At 36.3% G+C, this 26,837-nt stretch overlaps 1 protein-coding gene across 3 annotated transcripts; it reads right to left on the reverse strand.

Annotated features, from left to right (window-relative positions):
* Window positions 1–3,430: 3,430 nt before the first annotated feature.
* LOC127414642 (RNA-binding protein 39-like) lies at window positions 3,431–25,141 on the reverse strand. Of its 3 annotated transcripts, none has more exons than XM_051652832.1 (16): window positions 24,873–25,141; window positions 24,510–24,566; window positions 20,116–20,168; window positions 16,687–16,872; window positions 15,087–15,152; window positions 14,818–14,955; window positions 13,494–13,611; window positions 13,164–13,316; window positions 12,559–12,699; window positions 12,407–12,472; window positions 11,516–11,720; window positions 11,309–11,389; window positions 9,325–9,445; window positions 9,108–9,213; window positions 6,080–6,158; window positions 3,432–5,988 (listed from the first exon to the last, which is right to left on the reverse strand). In XM_051652832.1, the coding sequence occupies exons 2-16, from the start codon at window positions 24,558–24,560 to the stop codon at window positions 5,888–5,890; spliced, it is 1,665 nt and encodes a 554-aa protein (XP_051508792.1). In that variant the 5' UTR covers window positions 24,561–24,566; window positions 24,873–25,141; the 3' UTR covers window positions 3,432–5,887. The 3 variants fall into 3 exon arrangements, with proteins under 3 accessions (XP_051508793.1, XP_051508792.1, XP_051508794.1); XM_051652834.1 differs by lacking the exon at window positions 24,873–25,141 and adding an exon at window positions 24,238–24,313 and having other exon boundaries at window positions 24,510–24,533; XM_051652833.1 differs by lacking the exon at window positions 15,087–15,152 and having other exon boundaries at window positions 3,431–5,988.
* Between the last annotated feature and the right edge of the window lie 1,696 nt (window positions 25,142–26,837).

Raw genomic sequence — 26,837 nt, forward strand, 5'->3', positions numbered from 1 at the left:
AGTAAAACGAGTCCTAGATCGACACAACCTGAAAGGCTGCTCAGCAAGGAAGAAGCCACTGCTCCAAAACCGGCATAAAAAAATGGGGTCAAAGATCGTACTTTTTGGAGAAATGTCCTCTGGTCTAATGAAACAAAAATTGAACTGTTTGGCCATAATTACCATCGTTATGTTTGGAGGAAAAAGGGTGAGGCTTGCCGAAGAACACCATCATGTTGTGGGGGTGCTTTGATGCAGCAGGGACTGGTGCACTTCACAAAATAGATGGCATCATGAGGAAGGAAAATGATGTGGATATACTGAAGCAACATCTCAAGAAATCAGCCAGGAAGTTAAGCTTGGTTGCAAATGGGTCTTCCAAATGGACAATGACCCCAAGCATACCTCCAAAGTTGTGGCAAAATGGCTTAAGGACAACAAAGTCAAGGTATTGGAGTGGCCATCACAAAGCCCTGACCTCAGTCTGATAGAAAATGTGCGAGCAAGGAGGTCTACAAACCTGACTCAGTTACACCAGTTCTGTCTGGAGGAATGTGCCAAAATTCCAGCAACGTATTGTGAGAAGCTTGTGGAAGGCTGCTCAAAACTTTGACCCAAGATAAACAATTTAAAGGCAATGCTACCAAATACTAACAAAGTGTATGTAAACTTCTGACCCACTGGGAATGTGATGAAAGAAATAAAAGCTGAAATAAATCATTCTCTCTACTATTATTCTGACATTTCACATTCTTAAAATAAAGTAGTGATCCTAACTGACCTAAGATAGGGAATGTTAAAAGACGTTCAGCCGCAACACAAAGTTCAGAGTAATTTGCATTTTTTTTTTTTTTTTTTTTTTTAAATGTATGCAACCTCCATAAATACCCATCCTTTTTTATTACTTGATGAAATGGTAGAAGAGAGCAGGGTTGGTTTGCACATGGGTCGTTTGGCACAGGGTTAATTTCTGGGTCATAAGAGTGCTGTCACAAAAATGTTACTTTACTGCAGTGGTTCTCAATTTTTAATTAAGCCTATATACTTTCAATACATACAAAAAAAGAATACAAATTGATACTGCTGCAGGACAAACACCTGGACATGAACAAATTACAAATTGCAAAATTGGAGACATTTTACACTGAATAGATATTTTTTCTAAAAACTAATAATTGCAAGAATTCATTCCTGTGAATGGAAATCCGCCTCAGCAAAACTCCAGTAAACTTCCAGTAATAATAAATGACTGTGATTGGCCGATCCAGGACAGCGCTGAGAAAAGTAACAGGTACCACGTGAAAGTGCCACCTTCGTGCTGACATTTAAGTATCATGGTTAATGGGTTCTTGCATTGTAACTAATATTGTTGAATGTGTGTGAAGTGATTTGAGAATGAGTCAGTCAGTCACACTGCCCACTTTGAGAACCACTGTTTAATTTCTGCTCTTCGTATGGTTGAAATGAGGACATTTCAATTATTCTGACAAAACAGTTCTAAAATAATTTAGAGAGATAATTAAAATGCCTTTGCTAACAATCAGTTCTATTTTGATATAAGGTTTGGAAGCTTGTGATATGGGCTTGTTATAGTGTTTGTTCCATCAAAGAATGAAAATCATTTTGGTAGCAGCCCATCTTTCTTTCCCCACACTTTTCTTTTTGTCACTCCAGTCAAGGTCAACCTTCATCACAGTTGTCTTTAAACATCTAGGCCCTGTTTATGAGATTAACTAGAGTTTCCACATTCTTTTGTCATGGAGATCATTTATGGTCTGCTGGTCAGTTGCCTCTTTACATGGATTGTTTGGCTCTTCTCCGAGAGTTATTTGGAGACCATAGGGATGCACCGAAATTTTGGCCTCTTTTCACTTTTCTGCTGAAAGAGAAAAAAAGGCCGAAATCTTGAAAAGAAACTGTTACTTTAAAATCTGGTAACAGAAACACTCATATGGAGAAAAGGGCATTGCTTATGTTGAACATTAACATCCCTAGCGCTCTGATGTGTTATTGTGTGTCATAGCGTTCACTGTCTAGCTCCAATATGACATTAAAGGAGCATAAAAGCACCATTAAAGTAGTTCATATATGACTCGTATATTATGTTCATAGTCTCTGGAAGCCATACAAACACCAAAGCATTAAATTCTGGTGACTTATTTTCATTGTATATAGCATTTATGTAACAATTGGCTACAACATCTAAAAGAGGATATTTAGACTAGTGTCAGAAATGAACTTTTCTATTAAGGGACAACATTTGCCCCCTGGAGTTGTTTTTAGGGACATTTTTTCACCATTAGGAGGGAATTGTTAGGGCATATTTATTCTAACCATAACAAATATGACAATATGACGTCATTGTGTTACATCATATATTTCAAATTAATCAATTCATAAAATAATAATAATAATAATAAATAAATAAATAAAAAAGTACAAATAAAAAAATTAATCAATTCCTTAAAAAACATGTTCAACCTGAATAATCAGATAAGCGGTTACCTATAAATGTAAATTAACATCAAATAATTTCATGTGATATGTAGGCCTATATACTAGGTCTAGAATAAAAAGAAATATATATCCGATGTTACAAATAAGAAATGGAAATCATAAGTGGCATTTTTATTTATTTATTTTTTTGCCCCCACATTTTCAATTTCAGGGTCATTTTTGCCCCGAGCCCTTGTTCATTTCTGACCCTAGTTCAGAGCGTTATTTCCCCCCCAGCCGTTTTCCGGCATTCTCCCGCGATTGATTTATTTAGACGTCAAATGATTGGACGAAATGATTGGTTGTCTACACGTCACCAGCTTGACGACGCCGTCTGATTGGATGGTTATCGATTCTATAACTTCTGACACTTTGTCTCCGACAGTAGGAAAACTATTTGTGTTTATTTTTATTATAAGTAATTGGCTGAATCAATGTACTTGAAATAAGATAGTTATTTATATGTTACATATCACTTTGTCCTGAACAATTATGAGTGATATGAATACAATTTTTATTTTTTATGACAAACCGATTTTGCCGGGATCCCACATCTATGGTTTCAATGTATGCCAAATATAAGAATATAAATTATCAAGGTAACCATCACTTCCCATGAGAGAATATGTATTTTTTTTTTTTTTTTTTTTTTTTTTGTAATTAACTATTTCAGACTTTTCTGAGAATGCTGTGGAAAAGAAATATATTATTGCGTAGAGATGGAATATGACGTTTTCAGTTTTAGAAAGAAGACCATATGGAAATGTTTATTTTTATACTTTTTTATATTTTTATACTAAGTCCTGACTGCAGTATTGCTTAGTACAGTGAACTGATGGTAAGCACATAGCCACCCTTGGAACTGAAAATATTATATATATATATATATATATATATATATATATATATATATATATATATATATATAATTTTATTCAATTTAAAGCAGAACTTGAACTGATTTAATAATATATGGAGACAGATGCATTATTATAATTTTTAGACAGCAAGGTTATAAAATAACACTCACTTTTCTGTAAGCTAAGAAATATAAAATCTTCAATTATTTCTTACCATATTCCTAGAAACAGAGAAATATTTTAGTCCTTTTTCTACCGTAAATCTACACGCTCACTTTCACTTTAGAAAAAAAAAAAAGATTTATATACTGATCTGTTTCTCACCCACATCTATCATATCATTTCTGAAGATACAGATTAAACCACTGGAGTCGTATGGATTACTTTTATGCTGCCTTTATGTGCTTTTTGGACCTTCTGAGTTTAAGTCACCATTCACTTACATTGTATGGACCTACATAGCTGAGATATTCTTCTAAAAATCTTTTGTGTCATACACATCTGGGATGGCATGAGAGTTAATGATTAGAGAATTTTCATTTTGGGATGAACTATTCCTTTAAGGGGCAATATTTGCCTCCTGGATTTGTTTTTCAAGGCATTATTTACTTTATGAAGGCATGATTATTTAAATATATGCTGTTTGTCATCCTTTTATGTCAAATACTTAAATTTAATCAAATAATTACCATACATTCTCAATCTGAATCTCATAAATTGTGAAATGGTGTATAATAGGCCTAAAACAGAATACCAAGAAATATATCTGATGTTACAAATAAGAGCAATTCATTAAGGGGGCATTTTTTGCTTAAACATTTTTAATTTTGGGGACATTTTCATCACTGTTGATGACATGGTTGCCCCAAGCCCTGGTTAATTTCTGACTCTGGTATCATGACATTCTGACTAAAAAGCAGAAAGAAAAAAGAAAAGTCTAGCAGTGAGTAATAACTCAGCTGTGATCATGTAATAATATTTTTGTGATCGTGTAATAATGAATCCTATGAATGATATAAAAATAGAATGCACGAAGATATGCCCAAATGTTATACAACATATAAACATTTAATTGTCATTAGGGTACAAAAGTCTATTGTGGTTTACAGCAATTTTTAGCATTAACTGAGAATTAAAGACATTGTTTTCCATCACCTACAAAGCAAATGCAGCCAGGCTATAGTGAAACATTTCAATTCCTTGCTACGCACTTGACTAGATAACAGACTCACAGCTCCCTCTAGAGGTGTTCTCTGATCTTAATAAAACGTGCTAAATACACTCACTGTGCACTTTATTAGGAACACTATTGCCCATCCACTTCAAGGCTCAACTTGTGCATTCTGAGATGATATTCTTCTCACAACAATTGTATAGAGCGGTTATCTGAGTTACTGTAGCCTTTCTGTCAGCTCGAACCAGTCTGACCATTCTCTGTTGACCTCTCTCATCAACAAGGCATTTCTGTCTGCAGAACTGTCACTCACTGGACGTTTTTTGTTTCTGGCACCATTCTGAGTAAACTCTAGAGACTGTTGTGTGTGAAAATCCCAGGAGATCAGCAGTTATAGAAACACTCAAACCAGCCCACCTGGCACCAATAATCATGCCACGGTCAAAATCACTAAAATAATTTTTTTTCCCCATTCCGATGGTTGATGTGAACATTAACTGAAGGTCCTGACACGTATCTGCATGATTTTATGCACTGCACTGCTGCCACATGATTGACTGATTAGAAAATCACATAAGTAGGTTCCAAATAAAATGCTAGGTGAGTGTATACCCTTTTTAACATGATAAAAACAAAGCCAAACTCATTTTACACAGTGTTGTGAAAGTCCTTTTATTGATAGATTTAAAAAAAAAAAAAAAAAAAAAAAAAAAACAGTTTTTGATTATAAAAAGTTATAATTTCAAAGTGGTTTTAGAAAATTTAACAGCTCAAGTAGACTGTCTGCACACAAAAAAAAAAAAAAAAAAATTTAGTTGTCTTTTGTGGCTTAAAATTAAAGAAACAGACTGGAAATGAGGCAAGAGTTCACAACAGTGTCTCATAAAAGATAAAGACATTTATGACTTAAACTGAAAATACCTTTTTTCACCTTACTAGGCAATGATAAAATGAAAAAGCAGAGAAATCAAACAAACAAACAAAAAGAAATACCTTTAAAACACTAGAATATCCTTCAAGACTGGTTTCAGCAGTCCGGATCCTGTCTAGACAGGGCATTACAAGTGTTCTTAACTTGTCAATAGGCCAATATACATAAAGGAGAGTGCTGACTGAGAACTTGCTTTTGTCATTACAAGCACAGGAGATGACTGACTGTGGATTTACTCTCCTGCTAAAATACATTAAAAAAAAAAAAGTAAAAAAAAAAAAGATCAGGCCTAACTAAATCTTTATTATGTAACTTCATACATTATGACAGGACTGTCCCAGAACCGCAGCAGTTAATTTGAGAAGGGGGTGTAGGGTAAAGGTGTATGGACGCATTGCGTTACCATGGGTCAGGGATAGGCAGGGGTTAAAGGTGAAACGAGCTGTATCACCGGCGCGTCGGCCTCAGGAGCTCGGTGGCTGTGGCTGAGTCTGGAAACAGGTTATGGTAAGTGGGAAGGGGCACATAGGCAGCTGTAATCATTTTACCTGTTAAAAGAAAAGAGATTAATATTAATGCAACAAATAAACATGCAGAGAGTAAACAGAGTAAAGCATGGTAGTTTGGAGACGGGTTTACCTGCAAACCACCGGCCGTGCAGGGCGCCGACGACAGCCATTGCTACTGGGATGGTCTGACATTTTACATAAACATTTCCCTGTCAAACAAGAGAGAAAGTGTGCATTAATGATGTTGTGTGAGAAAAAAAAAAAAAAGACAAGACTTTGATCTTTTGAGCTGTAAAATGTAAGGATGAGTCTCACGAAAAACCTATCCAGGTCCACTGTATGTATAAAATATATATATATTATACACACACACACAACCGGTCAAAATTTTTGAAACACTTGATTGAAATGTTTCTCATGATCTTAAAAATCTTTTGATATGAAGGAGTATGCTTAAATGTTTGAAATTAGTTTTGTAGACAAAAATATAATTGTGCCACCATATTAATTTATTTCATTATAAATCTAAAATGTAATAAAAATAAAAATAAAGGTTTTTGAAATTGATGACTTGGACCAAATAATAAAGAAAAGCAGCCAATAAGTGCCTAACATAGATGGGAACTCCTTCAATATCGTTTAAAAAGCATCCCAGGGTGATACCTCAAGAAGTTGGTTGAGAAAATCTGCAAATTCTAGGTAAAGGGTGACTACTTTGAAGATGCTAAAATATAACACAGTTTTGATTTATTTTGGATTTTGTTTAGTCACAACATAATTCCCATAGTTCCATTTATGTTATTCCATAGTTTTGATGGCTTTACTATTATTCTAAAATGTAAAGAATAAGTGTTTTAAAAGTTTTGACAAGTAGTGTGTGTGTGTGTGTTTGTATGTGTGTGTGTGTGTATATATATATATATATATATATATATATATATATATATATATAGATATATATCTCAAGGGAAATAAAAAGCATAAAACCTACTTTTATGATCATTAAAGAAATATTTCACCCCAAATCCTTCTAAACCTGAATGAATTTTTCTTCTGCACAACACAATTGAAGATATTTTGAATAATGTCTGAGCTGTTGTTTTCCATACAACACAATGGGGATCACAACTTCAAACTCCATTTTTTGATCTCCTTTGACTTGTATTATATGGAATATAAAACTCAGACATTCTTCAAAATATCTTTGTGTTTCCACAGAACTATAGTGTTAAACATGAGGGTGAGTAAATGACAGAATTTTCATTTTTGGATGAACTATTACTTTAAAGATTGTTTTGTGTTGTGACATTATTTTCATTGACACTTTGGCTCATATTCCCCAAAATTCTCATTAACATATTGCAGCCAGGCATTTTACTATAATTCCCCATTATTCTCAACATGGAGTCTCATTAGATTTTCATTACTGTAACACTTTACAATAACGTTGTATTCTTTCATTAACTAACATTAACCAAGACTGATAATTAATTCTGTTAAAAAAAATTTTAGTTTATGAGAACTAATGCCTTAACTGATGTTACCAATTAGAATCTTATTGTAAAGTGTTACCCAGAGTTTTTATTTCTATTTAAATCAGCATAAAGGTAGTATATCAAAACTACTATAAAACAAATATTTTACAATTTAGACAATATTTTTTTTATTTTTACAGTAAAGAGAATGAGGTTTGTTTGCATTACAGGGAAAAATCTTAAAAGGGTCATATCACGAGGAATGAAATTTTCCTTGATATTTCTTCCTACTATAAAAACATACTGCAAATTTCAGAACTCAAAACTTAATCCCCAGTGAAATAAAAGCATTTATTGAAATCAAGTTGCAAAAACACCTCATTCTCTAATTCCGTGACTTCCCTACGTCATTTGGGGACTCATTAATTCATGACCACCTTTACAGCTCAAAAATATTAACTCCTACTTAAAATCATCGCACCCTTGGCCCACTAGTGCTTCAGTTTGTAAACAGAGAGAAGGACAAACAAGGCCTACTGTAGCCTAACTATTTCTGAACACCAAAGGGGACCCATCTGGACTATATTTTATTATTTTTGTATTAAAACATGCAAATACAATACGTCTTTGACTGTTTGATGCATATCTCTGGCCGCTTTTAAAAGATGTGTTAAGTTACAACTCTGAAGAGGAGAGGCCATTATCTTTTATGCAGCTGCTGCCTCTTGCTGTTTTGAGCACAAATGCGTCATGGACATGTTATTTCACCCATCTGCACTATTTTTAATTGTTGGTGTATGAAAACAAGCTCTGGATGGACGTCTTTGACCGGTAAGATGCGTTTTCGGCGATGTGCATTTCAGCGCAGAATGATCCTGGAAACTAAATGTGGATGTGTCTTCAGCATATTTCAGCATGGAACTGTTATTGAAGGATGGGGACACCGGGCGCGTCCGTTGACACGACGCAACGGCTTGAGGCGGTCTACACCGGGCGCATCGATACAAACTTTCTAAACCATTTATATGTGTTGTTGTGAGTAGTAGCGCCAGCGCAAAATGGAACGGGACATCTGTTTAATGTTGGCGCGACGCAATGGACGCTTCCATGGTAGACAGCATCATTAATTATAATGGGTTCTATTGCTTTGACGCAATGCGACTCTTACATCCGGTGTAGATAGGGTTTGAGTGTTAACAGTTGTGCTTGAGATGAACAGTTTAATATATTCAGATGCAATGTGTTGGATGTGTGTTATGTGTAAACCCTGAAATTTAGTTTTATGTTTTGGAGCTTGTTCATTCTCTTCAGATTGAGTTTAAAAAATGGCTGAACTTGAGGGGCTGCACAATGTAAGCAAATCAGAACAGTGGGCATTTACGATTAAGTTTTAAGGAGGTGCTTATGCCAAAACCGAGCGTTTCAGACAGAGGGCCAGAGACAGGTGGACAATGATAATATTTTACTAAATTATGAATGTTTAATGCAAAAAACATTACTTATATTATCAGTGGACCTCAGGGAAGGTAATTCAACTATAAAAAAACAGCATTTAATTACACATTTAAAGGAATATTTTGGGTTCAATACATGTTGATTACCACAAAAATATGACCTGGACATGTTCTGATAGGTTTCCTGAGATTCACCCATAGAGGCATCTGATTGAACTAAAGTGCTTACTTGAGGAGAGTTCTTGTCAATGTAAATGTGAACAATGCCACCATGTTTTTTGCACTCTTCGATGACGTCATCCTGTATCTCTATGTCCCATCCCTGTTCGTCTTCCCTACAAAAGCAACAAACCAATAAATTTACAATGTCAACAGCAAATTTCATGGGATATTATGTGGACGTGCACCATATTGCTAGGGAAAGTTCTAATATCAATGCAACTCACGACTGTGGATTGAACATGTTGGAGAGCTGTAAACAGTGTGTGGCCAGCGGTTGGGTTGGAAGGTTCATAGCTTGGTTCATCCCAGGATTGGAGAGCAGGGGAGCTGTGGCTGTGGTTGTAGCTGCACAAACACACAAATAACTCACTGTAATTGACACTTTCGCAGCTGAGGAACAAGTAAACAGTGGGAACTAGTCAGCAAGCCAACAAGCTTTGTTTGAATTTGCTGAATCTTAAAGTTGGATTCACCGACTCCTGAGGCAAATTCCTGAGGTTTTAGCGCACTTAAAAGTAAATCAGATCAGTCAGATATGCAAGATTTAATTAAGATGCAAAGCTCAAATACGGGATACTGAAATTGACTGATTCTCAAGATACATGTACAATGCAGTTGATCAAGAGCACAAGCCTTAAAGGAATAGGTCACCCAAAAATGAAAATTTGCTGATAATTTACTCACCCTCAGGTCATCCAGGATGTATCGGAGTTTCTTTCTTCATCAAAACAGAATTTAAGACTTTTAGGATTTCATTTCAGGCCACCTCTAAACAATGCAAGTGAATGTCCTCCATTTTTTGACAGTACAAAATGCATATTTAGGGTGCATCAAAATAATCCACACGACTCCAGTCGACAAATAAAGTTCTTCTGAACGTAAACGATTCATTATTTTTAGAAACAAAATTTATATACTTTTTAAGTACAAATGTTTGCTTCCATACATCTGTGACGTGCGCTCATGAGAGGGATGACGTAAGCTCATAGGTAAGGTCACGCGTCACGTGGAGGAGCCAGGAAGCGCATCATCTCTTCTAAAAATAATCAATCGTTTGCATTCAGAAGAACTTTATTTGTCGACTGGAGTCGTGTGGATTATTTTGATGCGCCTTAAATATGGATTTTGGACCGTCAAAAAATGGAGGACATTCACTTGCATTGTTTAGAGGAGGAAGCCTGAAATGAAATCCTAAAAATCTTAAATTCTGTTTCGATGAAGAATGAAACTCAGATACAACTTGGATGGCCTGAGGGTGAGTAAATTATCAGCAAATTTTCATTTTTGGGTGAACTATTCCTTTAAACATTTTAAAACATTGTCTTTTACATTACCTGATAAACTTAATCAGAGAAAACAGTTTAGTATAAAACGCTGCTTTAAGGTTTTCATTAAAGTGGAAGATGCAATATGATACATTTACCTACTGCACTTACCAAATATTTCTTAAGTACAGTAAGTTAATTTAATGTTCTTGACTACATCACTTGTACCTTAACAACAGGTTATTTATTTTATTTTTTTTAATAACGGGCTATGTTCTACCACCCCTGGAGTTGCGAGTTTGAATCCAGGGCGTGCTGAGTGACTCCAGTCAGGTCTCCTAAGCAACCAAATTGGCCCGGTTGCTAGGGAGGGTAGAGTCACATGGGGTAACCTCCTCGTGGTCGCTATAATGTGGTTCGCTCTCGGTGGGGCGCGTGGTGAGTTGTGCGTGGATGCCGCGGAGAATAGTGTGAAGCCTCCACATGCGCTATATCTCCAGTGAGCCAGTGGCCGTCAAGCTCCATAAAGGACAAAGCAGCACCATAAAATAGTCCATACAACTTGTGCACTATATTCCGAGTCTTTTGAAACCATACACTAGCTTTATGTGAGGAACAGACCAAAGTTTAAGTCGTTATTCACTGAAAATACACCGCAGCTCTGTTATCTAACTTTTGCTTCAATTCAAATTTGTCGAGCCACAATCTCACAAGATACAAGTGCACAAGGCGTATGAACTATTTTTATGGTACATTTATAGTGCTTTTTTCGAGCTTGGCAGCCTCTGGTCACTATCAACTTTCATTGTAAAGCAGCTCCCATTGTGTTACACGGAAGCAAAGTCTTACGGGTTTAAAACAACACGAGGGAGTGAAAATTATAAATTTTTAGGTGAACTATTCCTTTAAATTAATATTTGAAAGAATCAGTACAAAGCCTCACCATTTGCCAGATTTCCAAGTGCCAGAGAGCCACTCATCTGTAAAGCATGCTTGGCAGCGGCAGGAATCTGCAATCCTGTACCTACAAAACATTCAGCGCAACTTCATTTCAATGACTTCCTTACAATGCAATATGATATGCAAAAACATGCCGTAATGCTAGACAATTTGTTTGGAGAGACACTAATATGCAGGGTTAAATCTGTACCCTCTGCGAGTCTTGCCATCAGCTGAAGGCGACCCGTCGTGCCCAAGTCAATGCCCGTTCTCTCCAGCTCATCATTGTCCAAGAAGGAGCTGGCTGAAGATGCATCTGAACGCTCTGTAACATGACCGACTTTCATGGGCCGACCAGCAAGCTCAAAACCATTTAGCTGATCTAAGGCTTTTTTAGCACATTCTGCATCTGCAAACTGCACAAAAAACAAACAAAAAAAAAACAAAGAAGCTCATCATCATGTAAATTCCATCATTATTTACTCAACCTCATGTCATTTCAGACCACTATGACTTTCTTTCTTTAATGGAATGCAAAAGAATAAATTTTTTATGATGTACTGCAAGTCGCTCTTTTCCAAGCAATTACATTATATGCTTCAAAAAGGACACAAAAACACTGTAAAGGTTCCATATGGTAATAGTGGTCAATACGACTTTATGCTCTATTTTCCAAGACTTCTGAAGTTATTATCACTGTTTTCTATAGGTCCCTTATCTCATTCACATTTTTCAGAGAAAAGAAAGTCATTCTGATATAGAACGACATGTTAGTAAACTAATTTCATAAATTTTTCTCACAAACAGGATTATTAACATAAGACCACCCATGTTTACATATTCAGCATACAGCAACTTGGCCTGCCCTGATGAACGGCGAGGAGATTAGCCAAAAATAACAAGTCAATTACCTATAGAAGTCTTAAAGGTACAGTAGCAAAAAGAGATAAGAAAGGTGGAAATGGTTCAACATTATAAATGGAATTAAGGTAAAACAAAAACACAAAAAAAAAACAATGCTGCAACATAAGTGCAAAATTCAGCCCATTTAAAAAGTGAATTTGCTCCACATTTGAATTTGTGCCAATACTGTTGAACTCACTGATATGAAGCCATATCCTTTCGACCTGCCTGTCTCATTGTCCATCATTAGCTGGATACCCTCAATCTGAGTAGAGAAACAGAACTCACATTGAATGACAGATTCACTGCTAATTAGTTTTGCTATGACAATATTTCAAATGACAACCCCACCTTGCCGAATGGCTCAAAGATGCCCCGGAGCATATCCTCGGTTATATTGAAGTGCAGGGAGCCCACATAAAGCCGCATCGGCCCTGCACCACCTCTCTGGAGGCTGGCTGCCAATGCTGCTGCTGCCCTGTTCTTCTCAGCCTGAAACATGTATGGAGACAATTCAACTAAACATTCTTATTCATATCTGCTGATTAGGAAGCAGAGCAGTTGTGATTATTACATAATCACCTGGTGGCCTGTTTGATCTAATTGCGATTATTGTGCACTTTAAAATCCACTTATATATTGTCATCCAAATATGGGGAATTTAACTATAGAAAAGCTAGGAAATGCTAATTTTTATGTCTCTTTAATGTGCAGTACATTTTAACATTTAAAATGTTATTATTCATGTCATTCTATCCCTGTGCCAATATTTGACCTTAAAAGAAATCATCCATTGTACATATGATTTCAAGTTCAATGTGAATAAATGTATTCAGATTACACTTAGTTACAAAAAAGACAGTTGCAATTATTTGTATGCCAATTAATCAGACAAATGTCATGACAGATCTAGCAGCACACAGTGGTTGATTTAAGATGTGTGGTTACGTTCTGACCTGTGAGGCCTGGACTATAATTGGCACTCCCAGAACCCGCTGTCCTGTCAGCCCGATGGCCAGCGGTACCGAGGTCGCCTCCACAAACTCAATGTAGGCAATGCCCTTTGACCTCCGAGAGTTTCTGTCTGAGATCATCCTTACGTCACGCACCTTTAAAGATAAACATAAAAAGTTGTTTTTCGTTTAGTAAAAAAGTAAACTGAGAGACATAAGAAAAGGGGCATCAAAAATAGAAACACACAACAATAATTAAAAGAAAGATTTAAAACAATGCAGCGAAAATGGAAACAAATCACAATCAAACACATTTCATCAAAAACATCATACTTTTCCTACTGCTGAGAAGAACTCTTCCAGATCTTTAGGTCTAATTCTGGCAGCCAGCTGCATGCAGAATACCGTGCGGGCGTCTCTCTCCTCTGGGCTCAGATTATCTATTGGCTGCCTGTTTGAGAAACAACGGAGGTCATTAAACACTGTGCAAGTCATTCTCTATGCAAATACAATATATGACCTCAAATTAATCACTCATGGACAGGATGGTATTCCTAAAGCATAAGCCATTCTAAACATAGTTATTTCTGTAAAGGAATATTCTGAGTTCAATACAAATTAAGTGTAATCAATTGACAGCATTTGTTTCATTATGTTGATTACCACAAAAATGTATTTGAACTTGTACCTCCTTTTCTTTATAAAAAAAAAAAAAACAAACAAAAAAAAAAAAGAAAAGCAAAAAGACTAGACAGCTAATGCTCTTATTTTAAAAGAAACCTTCTAGGTACAATTCGAAAAATATATATTTTACAAATTATATTTTATCATTAGTTTTTCATCAAATTGGTCATATTTTAGCTTTTGAACAATGTTCAAATTCAGTCTATTCCATAAACTAATGTCTTGAAATTGCATATATTATGTTGCATATATATATTTGTTACATGTTTATTGTTTACTTGCATTATTTGTACCATTTACAAGTATTCACATTGATATGTAGAAGCGTGCTAAATTGGTAATGTCTCTTTAAGACAACCGCATCAGCCAGTAAGCACATATAACTTGAGAAGGCATGTGTGGTTTCTTTAGCTCATCAGTGTGCGATTAGAATTAAATGCTTATTTTTTTGTGATTTTCCATTAACAACTGACTGCAAAAAACAGAAAGGGTTTTAAAAGAGACATTATTCAATGACATATGGATCTGTGGATCTTGTCTTTGGACACACAGAACAAGTTTGACCAAACTTTTACTCTCAACACATAGTGAAAGTGTCTCGCTGCTAATAACTTTTTCGCCTCTATATAACTCAATCAATGTTGAGATTTCACTCAATCAATGAGTGAAATCTGAACATTAGTGGCTAATAACAGATATTTTAGTTGCATAGCAGGAGATTTGATATCATATGTGAGTGATGTACTCGCATTTATAGGGTTGTGCATATGTGAAAGATAGATCTTGGAATTTAAAAATCGATATCGAAATCGTTAAAACGAAGGTCGTGATGCATCGGAAAATCTATTTTTACCCACCCCTAAATGCTATCATCGTAAAAAATATATACATTTGTAAATACATAGTTACGTAATTAGATAAATGTAATGACATTTATAACACAAATGTAATGTTAATGTAATGAGTCTCTCACCTGATGGGGCTCTTGTCTTTCTTGAAGGAGCTTTTATCTTTCTTGAAGGGGCTCTTGTCTTTCTTGAAGGGGCTCTTGTCTTTCTTGAAGGGGCTCTTGTCTTTCTTGAAGGGGCTCTTGCTCCGAGAGCGCCTGCGACTGTGGTAAGAGAGCACAATACTAGTCAGTTTGTTTGTTAGGCAGCCGTGTATGGTTCTTTATGATACACACAGCACACACATTTATCAGGCAGCACAAGCCACAGAAGAAGAGAATTAGATTATAGAAACCTGTGCTTGGTGAAATGCTGTGGGCCAAATTTCCCTCCAGGACCACCGTTTAACTTCGGCCCCATACTATGACATACAAAACATTGGTTTGGTTTAAGCTTTAAACCAGCCAGCTTTCAGCCATTATGGCCATGCAAGGGCTACTACGTACTGGTGCAGGAAGGGAAGTATCCAGTGAAAACCAAATGCAGATTTAGCCATCACAATAGATCTGGTTCAGTCATGATGTGAATGTGCTAATTTGCCATGAGTTTTTGTTTTTTTGTGGATACATTTCACATTTTTCGATCTATGAGTAAAGTTATCGATTTATGAGTAAAATAAGGTTGGTGGTTAACATTACTTCAAGAGTAATCTTTCACGTTGCGTTTTATAACAAATTACACACTGTCATACCTCAAATGTGACACGCAATTTAACCAGTTAAGCCATCCGTGGAGTAATTATATTGCAAATGTAATTACCTTTAAAGCACACAATTGTTTCAAATTAATGCTTTAGGTTTGACTGTGTGTGAACGAATAAAAATGTATTCAAGTAATGTTAACCACAAACTTTACTGTACTCATAAATCAAAAACAGCTATTTTAAAAAACTATTTCCAAAGGCTCCCATGGCTCAAAAAGACCACTTCTGTTCCAGGTTAAGACTACGAACTGAATATCTATAGAAAAGGACATGTGGAGTCATGCATTTGCTATTGGCCAATAAACTTATACTTAAGGTGGCCCCCAATGACCTAGAACACAACAGGCCTTGATGGAAAGAGGGTTCATGTGGTTTCAAGGTATGCTACACATTTCAGGCATCTCCAAAAAGTACATAAAAAAGCTAAAGCGCTTTTTGTAAGTGTTCTGGAATGCCTTAAATGTTAATATATATTCTTGAGTAGTTTTAAGATTTTCAAGTTTTTAGTATGTATGCTGAATTTAATAACTGTATGGCAAGTGCATTGCAACACTGAAGGAAAACAAATGTAAGTACTTCTGCATTTCTAGCAAAACAGATGCACATTTTGCAAGACCACCCTTTAGTTACAACAAAATGTGAAATGCTGCCTAGATACAAAACAGGTGGCAATACATACAAATTTGTGTGCATGATTTGTCCGAACTATTTTACTCTGATGTTGAGGGCAGAGTGGCTATTTACAAACCTAAATTACACAACCACTTATTCTGTCCTGATCTAGCAGTAATCCATTTTATACAATTAAACTCCATAAACACCTCAGAAATGAACGTACAAAAAATAAGAGATGGCCTCTAAACAGAATTGACTACAATGCTAATCAAATACAGTGTCATTTTTTTTTTTTAATCCAGCAGTTTAATCACTCTGCTGAAAATACCATCATAAATTTCCATGCTTGTCCACGCTGGTTTATACTGGCCTGGGGTTGGTCTTGCAAAATTCAACTGGTAAAGCTGCATGAGCAGTATGGTCATTTTGGTGAAGCTTGTTCTACAGAGACTTCCAGCATACAAAACATTAGGCAATATTTGCTGGTCTTTGTAACTGTACAACAGTGAATTTTATAAAGCTCCACTTTGACTTCTATACATTTTTCAGTGACATTGAATGGTTGATGTTAACTCACAAGGGACTTTTGCGTCCACGGTAGCGTCCACCACGATTCCGGCTGCGGGATCGAGAACGCCTGCGCTCTTTGCTGCGTGAAGGCCTCCGATCACGACTGCGGCTCCTCCGTTGCTCTCGACTCTTCTTACGGTCTCTGCTTCTACTCCTCCGGTGGTCTGGACTGCGGCTTTTGCTATGTCTTTTCCTAAGGTGGAAATCGTTATCACTTTATTCATTAATGCATTAAAAATATATCATCCACACCAAATAAATCTAGAAAAGTTTCAAAATCATTTCTCTTAGATTTTGAAGGTTTTCTGTGATTTGTACACAGGAATTATTTAAGACTTTCAAGTTACACACAGTCATACCGAAAGGGTGAATTTGAAACCATTGTGTGCACTGTGTGTACTTTGACTTTGCTATACGCAACACATAATTGAAATTAATTTAAATGAACTGAATACTGTTCACAACACTCTAGACTCTCATTTAATGGTTAAACTTCTGACGCACGCACCGAGTCACATTACACATCAACATGACATCAATTTCCTTGAAGCGCTTCTATGGGCACAGAGCCAACAAAAGTTTTTCATTAAAACATATTTGGGTGTAAAGAGTAGCGTCACTAGTTTTTGTTAATATGCCGCTTTTAAAAAATTTAAAACATGGTCAACATAAATGGATTTTGGGACATTGTTCCCTCAAAAGTTGAAAAACATGTTAGTTATTTTGAATAAATTTCAACATGAACACATCTGTGTCCCTTCGCTTTATTTTAATATGCATTTTGTTATATTTTATTTTATCACTGTACAATACGGTTCTATTCATTAACATAAGTAAATGCATTCCTATATTTACTGTGCATTTTTTGGAATTAGGATGAAAAGGTTAATTTTGAACTGTTCTGAAACCAGTGCAGACAGACAGCACGCTGGAGGTGAAGTCATTCACTAAATAGAGAGCAAGGGAGCATCCTATAGCTTTTCTATGCAGCTAAGTGCATTCACTCCTAAAATCTGACCAAAAGAACAGTTTCAGGCTGCAGATGATGTTTCGACCACTCAACATGTTTGGCAGACAATGATAATCGGTACAAAGATTAAGAATATTTTTTTTCTCCCAATTTGGAATGCCCAATTCCCAATGTGCTTTTAAGTCCTCGTGGTCGCGTAGTGATTCGCCTCAGTCCGGGTGGCGGAGGATGAGTCCCAGTTGCCTCCGCGTCTGAGACCATCAATCCACGCATCTTATCACGTGGCTTGTTGAGCGAGTTGCCACAGAGACATAGCGCGTGTGGAGCATCCACTGCGGCATCCGCGCTCAACTCACCATGCGCCCCACCAAGAACGAACCACATTATAGCGACCACGAGGAGGTTACCCCATGTGACTCTACCCTCCCTAGCAACCGGGCCAATTTGGTTGCTTAGGAGACCTGGATGGAGTCACTCGGCACGCCCTGGGATTCGAACTAGCGAACTCCAGGGGTGGTAGCCAGCGTAATTTACCACTGAGTAAAATTTACCCATAGATTCAGAATTTATAATGTATAATAGTTTTATTTTAACATGGTTGGCAGTGATTGCATGATGCTGGCCAATACTTTGAATCAGAATTAATCACTTAGTCCCACTGTGGACAAATGTTTTGGAAAACTATTTGCACTAGAATTAAAAAATTATATATATATATATATATATATATATATATATATATATATAATGATAGTTTTATTCTATAAAGTACTGACAACATTTCACCCAAATTCCAAATATATATATTGTCATTTAGAGTATTTATTTGCAGAAAATGGTCAAAATAACAAAAAATATGCAGTGTTTTCAGACCTTGAATAATGCAAAGAAAACAAGTTCATATTCATTTTTAAACACCACAATACTAATGTTTTAACTTAGGAAGAGTTCAGACATCAATATATGGTGGAATAACCCAGATTTTCTGAGTTGGGGAACATTGTCAGAGCAGAAGGAAGCAAGTTTTTATCCAGGATAACCTTGTACGTGACTTGAGTCATGCATCCTTTACACAGTCGAATCTGCCCGATTCCAGCCTTGCTGAAGCACCCCCAGATCATCACCGATCCTCCACCTGGTCATCTAATGGTTAGACGGAGACCTGGAGAGGCCTACAAGTCACAGTGTCTTGCACCCACTGTGAAAATTTGTGGAGGATCAGTGGTGATCTGGCGGTGCTTCAGCAAGGCTGGAATCGGGCAGATTCGACTGTGTAAAGGATGCATGACTCAAGCCACATACAAGGTTATCCTGGAAGAAAACTTGCTTCCTTCTGCTCTGACAATATTCCCCAACTCTGAGGATTGTTTTTTCCAGCAGGACAATGCTCCACCTCACACAGTCAGGTCAATCAAAGTGTGGATGGAGGACCACCTGATCAAGACCCTGTCATGGCCAGCCCAATCTCCAGACCTGAACCCCATTGAAAACCTCTGGAATGTGATCAAAAGGAAGAAGGATGGTCACAAGCCATCAATCATGCCAGGAGTGGCATAAAGTCACCCAACAGTAATGTGAAAGACTGGTAGAGAGCATGCCAAGATGCATGAAATCTGTGGTTGAAAATCAAGGGTTATTCCACCAAATATTAATTTCTGAACTCTTCCCAAGTTAAAACAATAGTGTTGTGTTGTTTAAAAATGAACATGAACTTGCTTTCTTTGCATTATTTGAGGTCTGAAAACACTTTTTTGTTATTTTGACCAGTTGTCATTTTCTGCAAATAAATGCTCTAAATGACAATATTTTTATGTGGAATTTGGGAGAAATGTTGGCCTTACTTTATAGAATAAAACAAAAATGTTCATTTTACTAAAAAACATACCTATAAATAAAAAATCCAGAGAAACTGATAATTTTGCAGTGGTCTCTTAATATTTTCCAGAGCTGTATATATTTTTTGCATGTTTATTAGGTGTTACTAGTTACAAATCAAAAAGGGAAATGGAAAATGCACACTGCAATCACGCTCGGGCCTCAGGTTTATGATATTACAAATAATCTCAAAATCATTGTGCAACAGCCTCTTTTTTTTTTGTTTTTTTTTTTTTTTTTTACTGTAATACAGAAAAAACATGAGTGTTATAGTAATGAGAATTCCCATTGAAAACAATGGGAGTAGTCAAAGTAAAATGTTCAGACACGTTACGGTAATGAGAAATGTGCCAAAGAGTCCTAAAAATAATGTCCTAATGCAAATATTCTTCTTAAGCAAAACATAATTTATTTTTAATTGCTGAGCTGTATGTCATTCATCAAGCATTCAAACTTCTATTTGCTTGATAAATTACGTGTAATTAAGCAGACGACTGGTTTCAAAATTCACGTTGTGGTATGAATGTTTATGTTGTAGTAAACAACGTGAAAGTCTCTTGAATTTAAAAAACACAGAGGGTGTTTGCTTACTTCTTGCTGCGGCTGTCATCATGACTATTGGCGCCAAAGGACTTGCTTTCACCCTGAGCAGGATTGAGAAAAAAAAAAAAAAACATTATAAGAAGAATGGAGATTGCAGGGGAGAGGGGGAAGGGACAAGAGAGATTACAGATTGCTGTCATTTAATAGAACTGAGAAAAGCAAACAAAAATCTAATTTTCTGAAATTCGATATTGTGGCATTACTCAATGTTGCCTCCTTTATGATAAATTGTGTACTTTCTCACTTTAAGTCGCTTTGGATGAAAGCATATGGTAAATATCTAAATGTAAAAGTAATCAAATAGTCAGTTATAAATCTGTTAGTGGGGGTCTGTCTTTTTCCTCTATAACTTTTGAAAAAACATTTCCCGTTCAGTTCTTTTCAGCTACTGTTCTCAGTCACCGCGTCTACACTGGAAGCAACCTCTGAATTTTCATAAACTGCAGAACAATTAGCTGGAAGCTCGAGTCTAAACATATACAGTATAATGGGTGAAATTCTTGTTTCCCCAAATAATTTTTCAACAGAAATACATTGATTTTAAAATGTATGCATCAACAGCGTATACATATGGTTAGAAACCAGAGTATTTAAAATGGTGTGGCAAAGGCCACATTACAAGCTGGCTTTTCTGTAACAGTCATATGTTATTTAAATATAAAACAATAGAGCTGTTCAGCTTGTAGTTCAAAAACATAGAAGAGAATTTGCCATGGGTTCCCTCAGGATTTTCCAGTGGGTTTTTATAATGTGGTAAAATAAGGACTGTGGTAAACATTACTTGACGATACATGGACGTTCTGTTCTACAACATAAATGACACACTTTCATACCTCAAATGTGAATTTGGAAGCCGTATTAAATTGCATACTTAAAAATAAAATAATTTTTTTTTTTTTTTTTAAACACACGGCAGCTTTAAAATGCACGTTTTAGGTATAACTGTGTAATTTATGTTGTAGAACAAAACGTCCACGTATCGTAAAGTAATGTTTACCACAGACCTCATTTACTCATAAGCAGTGTTGGGTAAGTTACTTAAAAATAGTAATCCACTACAAATTACTCATTATTTCTCTAAAATTGTAATCAGATATCTTTACTAATTACTTCACTGTAATCACATTACTAATTATTTTTACGTTACTTTCTAAAACACTTTTCTGCTCAACAAATTCTAAATAATGTCACTTACGTTCTTGTTCATTGTTACACACAAGTCATACACTCAACACCTCACATTTCACCTTCACAATGACGTTACGAAGCCATAATTCATGTAATCTACATAAATAATATATCAGATATAAGCATATCCCTAATGTACTTAAAAGCCATTAAATTAATTGAAAGTCAGTAACTGTTATCTAATTACAAGTATTTAAAATGTAATGCATTAAACTACTTTTTTGACTTAGTAAAATTAGATATTACAGAAAATAATTACTTTGTAATTGGATTACATCCAACACTGCTCATAAGTTGAAAAACCCCATTATAAAACCCACATGGTGAAGCAGTCTTCCGGGTTCGCCTACAAATTGACGTCACGGCTGAACAGCTCAATACAACAATAAAATTCATAGCAATCAATTCTTGATATTTGTAAAAAGTAATAATAATACATTTATTTCAGAAGGATGGCAAAAATTAAATGGCTGGAGTAGCTGTGCGACACATCAAAAATAGAAACGGGGCATCCGTCGACTGAAGGCAGTTGCAGGCGGTTCCAGTGTAGACAGCTTCAGATGTAATGGGAATGATTTAGCATCTGTTTTAAACTTGGTGTGTCACATATAAAACAACCAAATCATCCTCAAATATAATTCAAACCCAATAAAAAAAAATCAAAACTGTGCATCAGATGTCTTGACATGCTAACAGGGAGGCCATGTATTTTCAGGGGACCCTCGGGGTTGTATTCTGGTACCCTGCTATTTTAAGCCTAAGTCTTGCTGTAGTCATGCTATAGAGCTGCTAAAGGGGCAGTTGAGGATGTCAGTCCGTGAGATCTTCACCAGTTAGCGTGGATGGACTGTGAGAGCTCGATGCCATCTCTGTCTCACAGCACGTCCTGAAGCAGACAGGGATTTACACGGCTTAGTCATATCGCAATCCCCAAAGACAGCGCATCAAAGAAAGCCAAAAAAGATACCACTTAAAATCTCAAAAGATTTTCGTTTTGTCCTTATTTGCCTCGTTTTAGATTCACTGAGTAAACATGAACCGTTAAGGCATGTATTTTTATTCAAGATAAAAATAAAAAAAACAGCACATCAAAATGTGCCAATTCTAACAGATAGAATTTATTTAGTGTAGGGCTGCACAATTCATCGAATAAATAATCAAGTTGCCCAATTAACTAATTGTGAAAGGTGTCAATTAAAGCAGTCTATATAGGGCTACTCATGTTGCGTCAATTTTTTTTATTACATTTTCTATTTAATGTGGGTTTCTGCAGCTGCCGAGCATTGTTACCAACCACAGAAAGGTCCGAGCTTGCTTCTGTGTATAATTTATTCAAAATTAAGCAACAGCATTGTTTTTCATGCTGCTTAAGAGGGCCAATGATAACCATTTTTGCACCGTCTTCATTTACTGATAAACCAGCTATAAAGTAACTCATACAAAGTTCTCCGCTTGTTTTGGATGTGTAACTTACATTAAAAAAAAAATGTGGCAATTAATCGCAATTACAATATCAAGGGAAATAATCGGCATTTATGATTATTTGCTATAATCGTGCAGCCATAATTTAGTGATAAATTATTTAAACGGTAAGCAATTGTATGGTAAAGAGATATTACTAATTGTGTTTGGGGCATGCACAAACCAAATGCCAATGTAATCGATGTTGGAGACCTTCAAAATAGACTATGTAGAGAGACAGTATTCTTATTTGGGAATGTAAACTATATTTATAGGAGAATTCCACTCTTTTCAACTATGAACACCAACAGTAAAAGCCAAGCACATGGCTCAGGATCATCGCTTACATTCACAGGGCCCAAGACAAAAACGTTTATTGGTGGGCCCCCCACACCCACGTGCAAATGGTTTAAGATTGGACTGCTTGCAATTTCAGATTTCTCGGTTTTAAACAAAAGCCCAAGGACTGCACTCAGCGATTGTTTATTTTTCCATTTACAGTACGCTTTTCAGTCTTAACGCTAAATGTGACAACTTGAGTGGCTTATCCAGTTAACCTACATTTACACACTGAAGCATGTACTGTTTATTAAAGGTTTTGTGATAATGGTGCGCTCAAGTCATGTCGGAATGATCGTATTTACGAGTTGAATGCAAATGAAGGAACCACAAAGTCATAATTGTGAGTGGGAAACTCTGGATTTTCTTTAAGCCCCTGACTTTCCGATTTAAGAACCATGGCAGAAGTTAATTGTTATTAGTAATAATTTAGTTTTAAGCTTGGATTTTACTGTGCAGTTTAGTTTGTGTGCAGTTTTGTACTGTTAATGAAGAATAACAACAAAACTTGCCAGAAAATAAGACTCATTTAGCTGGTTAATGCACAGCAAGCATTGGCTACAAAACTATATTTTCCATCATTATATGTGGCTGCACAAGAATGATAAAATAGGTAGATAAAGCATTACACCCCTAATGCGTGGCTTTGCTCTTCATTTTGTTGCATTGCCATTAAAAAAGTTCTGCCTTTGCTAGTTAGCAAAAAAAATAAAAAATACAAAATATATAAAGAAATATGAAACTGCAAAACGTGTTCGCTCTTTCCAACTAAAATCACATAGAATTTACGATTGCCGACCTTGTAAGTACGAACTTCCCAGGAGGACTTGAATGCACCATAAAACATGCCCAATCCAAGGGCGATTTTTTTAATTTTTTTATTGGCATATCTACATTTTGTTGCAATTGCCTCAATACAATTAACAACAGCTAAATACTCATTGTGACATGGCAAAATTCTATATCTGAATACTGTCTCTGCTCCATGTCACGTAATGTTTCATCCATTGGCACACATTCACCTTGCTGAAACAAAACAGGTGATTGGATGGTCTAAGGTGGCGGTCTATTTGTGTTTTACCTAAGGGATCACAGTACATCAAAACATTGCGCAATTACTACCTTACGTTTTTTCACAGTTCACACTGGAATCAAAGATGTATTCAGGGGAGTAGAGGTGAGATATCATTAGGCATGTCTATAAAGAGAGATAGACGGGCATTTATTTGTAATTCACGATATCACACAACACACACACACTAACATACACTTCAGTCAGGCACAGACAACAAAAGCAGGATTTCTGAACAGCCATATCACATACTCTTTAGGTGTGAAAAAGCATAAATGCCTACAAATAAACGAGATCCGGCAACTTCCGGATGCCAACCCACCTTCTTATAGGGAGCTTCAAGCATGGCCTCGACATCAAAGTCATCCGCCATCCTGACCTGCAAAGGAAAAACATTACGCGGGTTACAAACCAGAGTTATATGGAACCTGTTTACGGGTTCTGGTTACCTAAACTAAATTACATCGAAAAGAACACAAGAACAACACATGTTACAGTCGAGCTGGTGTGCTGCTGGTCTGTAAATAATACGCTCGAGTGCCCGCGAGACACTGTAGCATGTGCATTACATAAGTACCTGATTTAGACACTACAGTCAAGTTCTGATGAACAGCCCACTACAAAGTGTATTTCAATCGAAAACAAATGCTGAATATGGAAAAAAAAACAATGCTAAATACGTTACCTGTTTTTATTTACAGTCCCTTGTTTTCGTCGCGACCTCTGCGACGCGCGCGTGAAGTTTGACTGTCACCACGACTGCAAAACAAACGGTCAAATACGCATATAGTCCAGTCTGTGACCGTCTACCAACAACGGCGAACAATGCTTCAAACACGACTGAAAAAACGATATACGTATCAGTGGACGATTAAGTTGATCAGTTTGGCTTTCCTCTCTAAACAACTTCCTGCTTAGCCCAAAATGGACGCTGAAAGTGGGCAGGGCTTCCCTCATGAAAAACACAAAGGGGGAATAAAAGCCAACGAGGGAATATTTTAGTTTCGTTTCCTCAGGTGTTATTTTTAGAATTTGCGGTGCTTTTTTATTTTTAAATCTCCCCTTGACAGACCTGCTATGTTATTGCATATAAATTCTACAGCTGCTATGACTACCACATATTGAACAGAAACAAGCTTTACATTTGTAAACGTCTATGGGTGGGGTTAAAGAAGCCCATTTCCGCAACATGGCAAAACATGTTCTTTGGTAGGTTATAATTCGGAGTCACTAATCATATTGATGAGATAAAAAGTCATAATTATGAGATAAATTTAAAATAATGAAATATAAAGTCATAATTGTGTTTTAAAAAGTTAAAAAATAAAAATAAATGAGATGGTTAGTGATAATTATTCGATTAATTATAAGTCGATGAGATAAAAATGGATGCTGCCTTCACACGTTATTGTATATCGTAAATACGACTTTACCGACTCGGATGTTGCACAAGAACGATCTCTAGAGTCACAATTAGGACTGGGGCTCTGTACCAAATGCCCTTGTGGTCCTCCTCTGAGTCCAGACTTTGGTGAGGTAAGTGAGTGCAAACCGATGGGGCCCTACTCAGCAAGTCCATGAGGGTGCATGAGTGAAAGAAGTGTGCATGTAAGAACAGACTTGACACACTTTTCTACATTGTTTTTCATATACACTGGTGGCCAAAAGTTTGGAATAATGAACAGATTTTGCTCTTATGGAAAGAAATTGATACTTTTATTCACCAAAGTGGCAGTCCACTGATCATAATGTATAGTCAGGACATTAATAACGTGAAAAATTACTATTACAATTTGAAAATAATGTTCAGAACTTCTTAAACTACTTCAGAGAGATTTCATCAAAAATCCTCCACATGTAGCAAAGACAGCTTTGCAGATCCTTGGCATTCTAGCTGTCAGTTTGTCCAGATACTCAGGTGACATTTCACCTCACGCTTCCTGTAGCACTTGCCATAGATGTGGCTGTCTTGTCGGGCACTTCTCACGCACCTTACAGTCTAGCTGATCCCACAAAAGCTCAATGGGGTTAAGATTCATAACACTCTTTTCCAATTATCTGTTGTCCAATGTCTGTGTTTCTTTGCCCACTCGAACCTTTTCTTTTTGTTTTTCTGTTTCAAAAGTGGCTTTTTCTTTGCAGTTCTTCCCATAAGGCCTGCACCCCTGAGTCTTCTCTTTACTGTTGTACGTGAAACTGGTGTTGAGCAGGTAGAATTCAATGAAGCTGTCAGCTGAGGACATGTGAGGCATCTATTTCTCAAACTAGAGACTCTGATGTACTTATCCTCTTGTTTAGTTGTACATCTGGCCTTCCACATCTCTTTCTGTCCTTGTTAGAGCCAGTTGTCCTTTGTCTTTGAAGACTGTAGTGTACACATTTGTATGAAATCTTCAGTTTTTTGGCAATTTCAAGCATTGTATAGCCTTCATTCCTCAAAACAATGATTGACTGATGAGTTTCTAGAGAAAGCTGTTTCTTTTTTGATGTTTTTGACCTAATATTGACCTTAAGACATGTCAGTCTATTGCATACTGTGGCAACTCAAAAACAAACACAAAGACAATGTTTAGCTTCATTTAATGAACCAAATAGCTTTCAGCAATGTTTGATATAATGGCAAGTGATTTTCTAGTACCAAATTATCAAT

The sequence above is a fragment of the Myxocyprinus asiaticus genome, chromosome 24 (assembly GCF_019703515.2).
Source record: "Myxocyprinus asiaticus isolate MX2 ecotype Aquarium Trade chromosome 24, UBuf_Myxa_2, whole genome shotgun sequence".
Lineage (NCBI taxonomy): Eukaryota > Metazoa > Chordata > Actinopteri > Cypriniformes > Catostomidae > Myxocyprinus > Myxocyprinus asiaticus.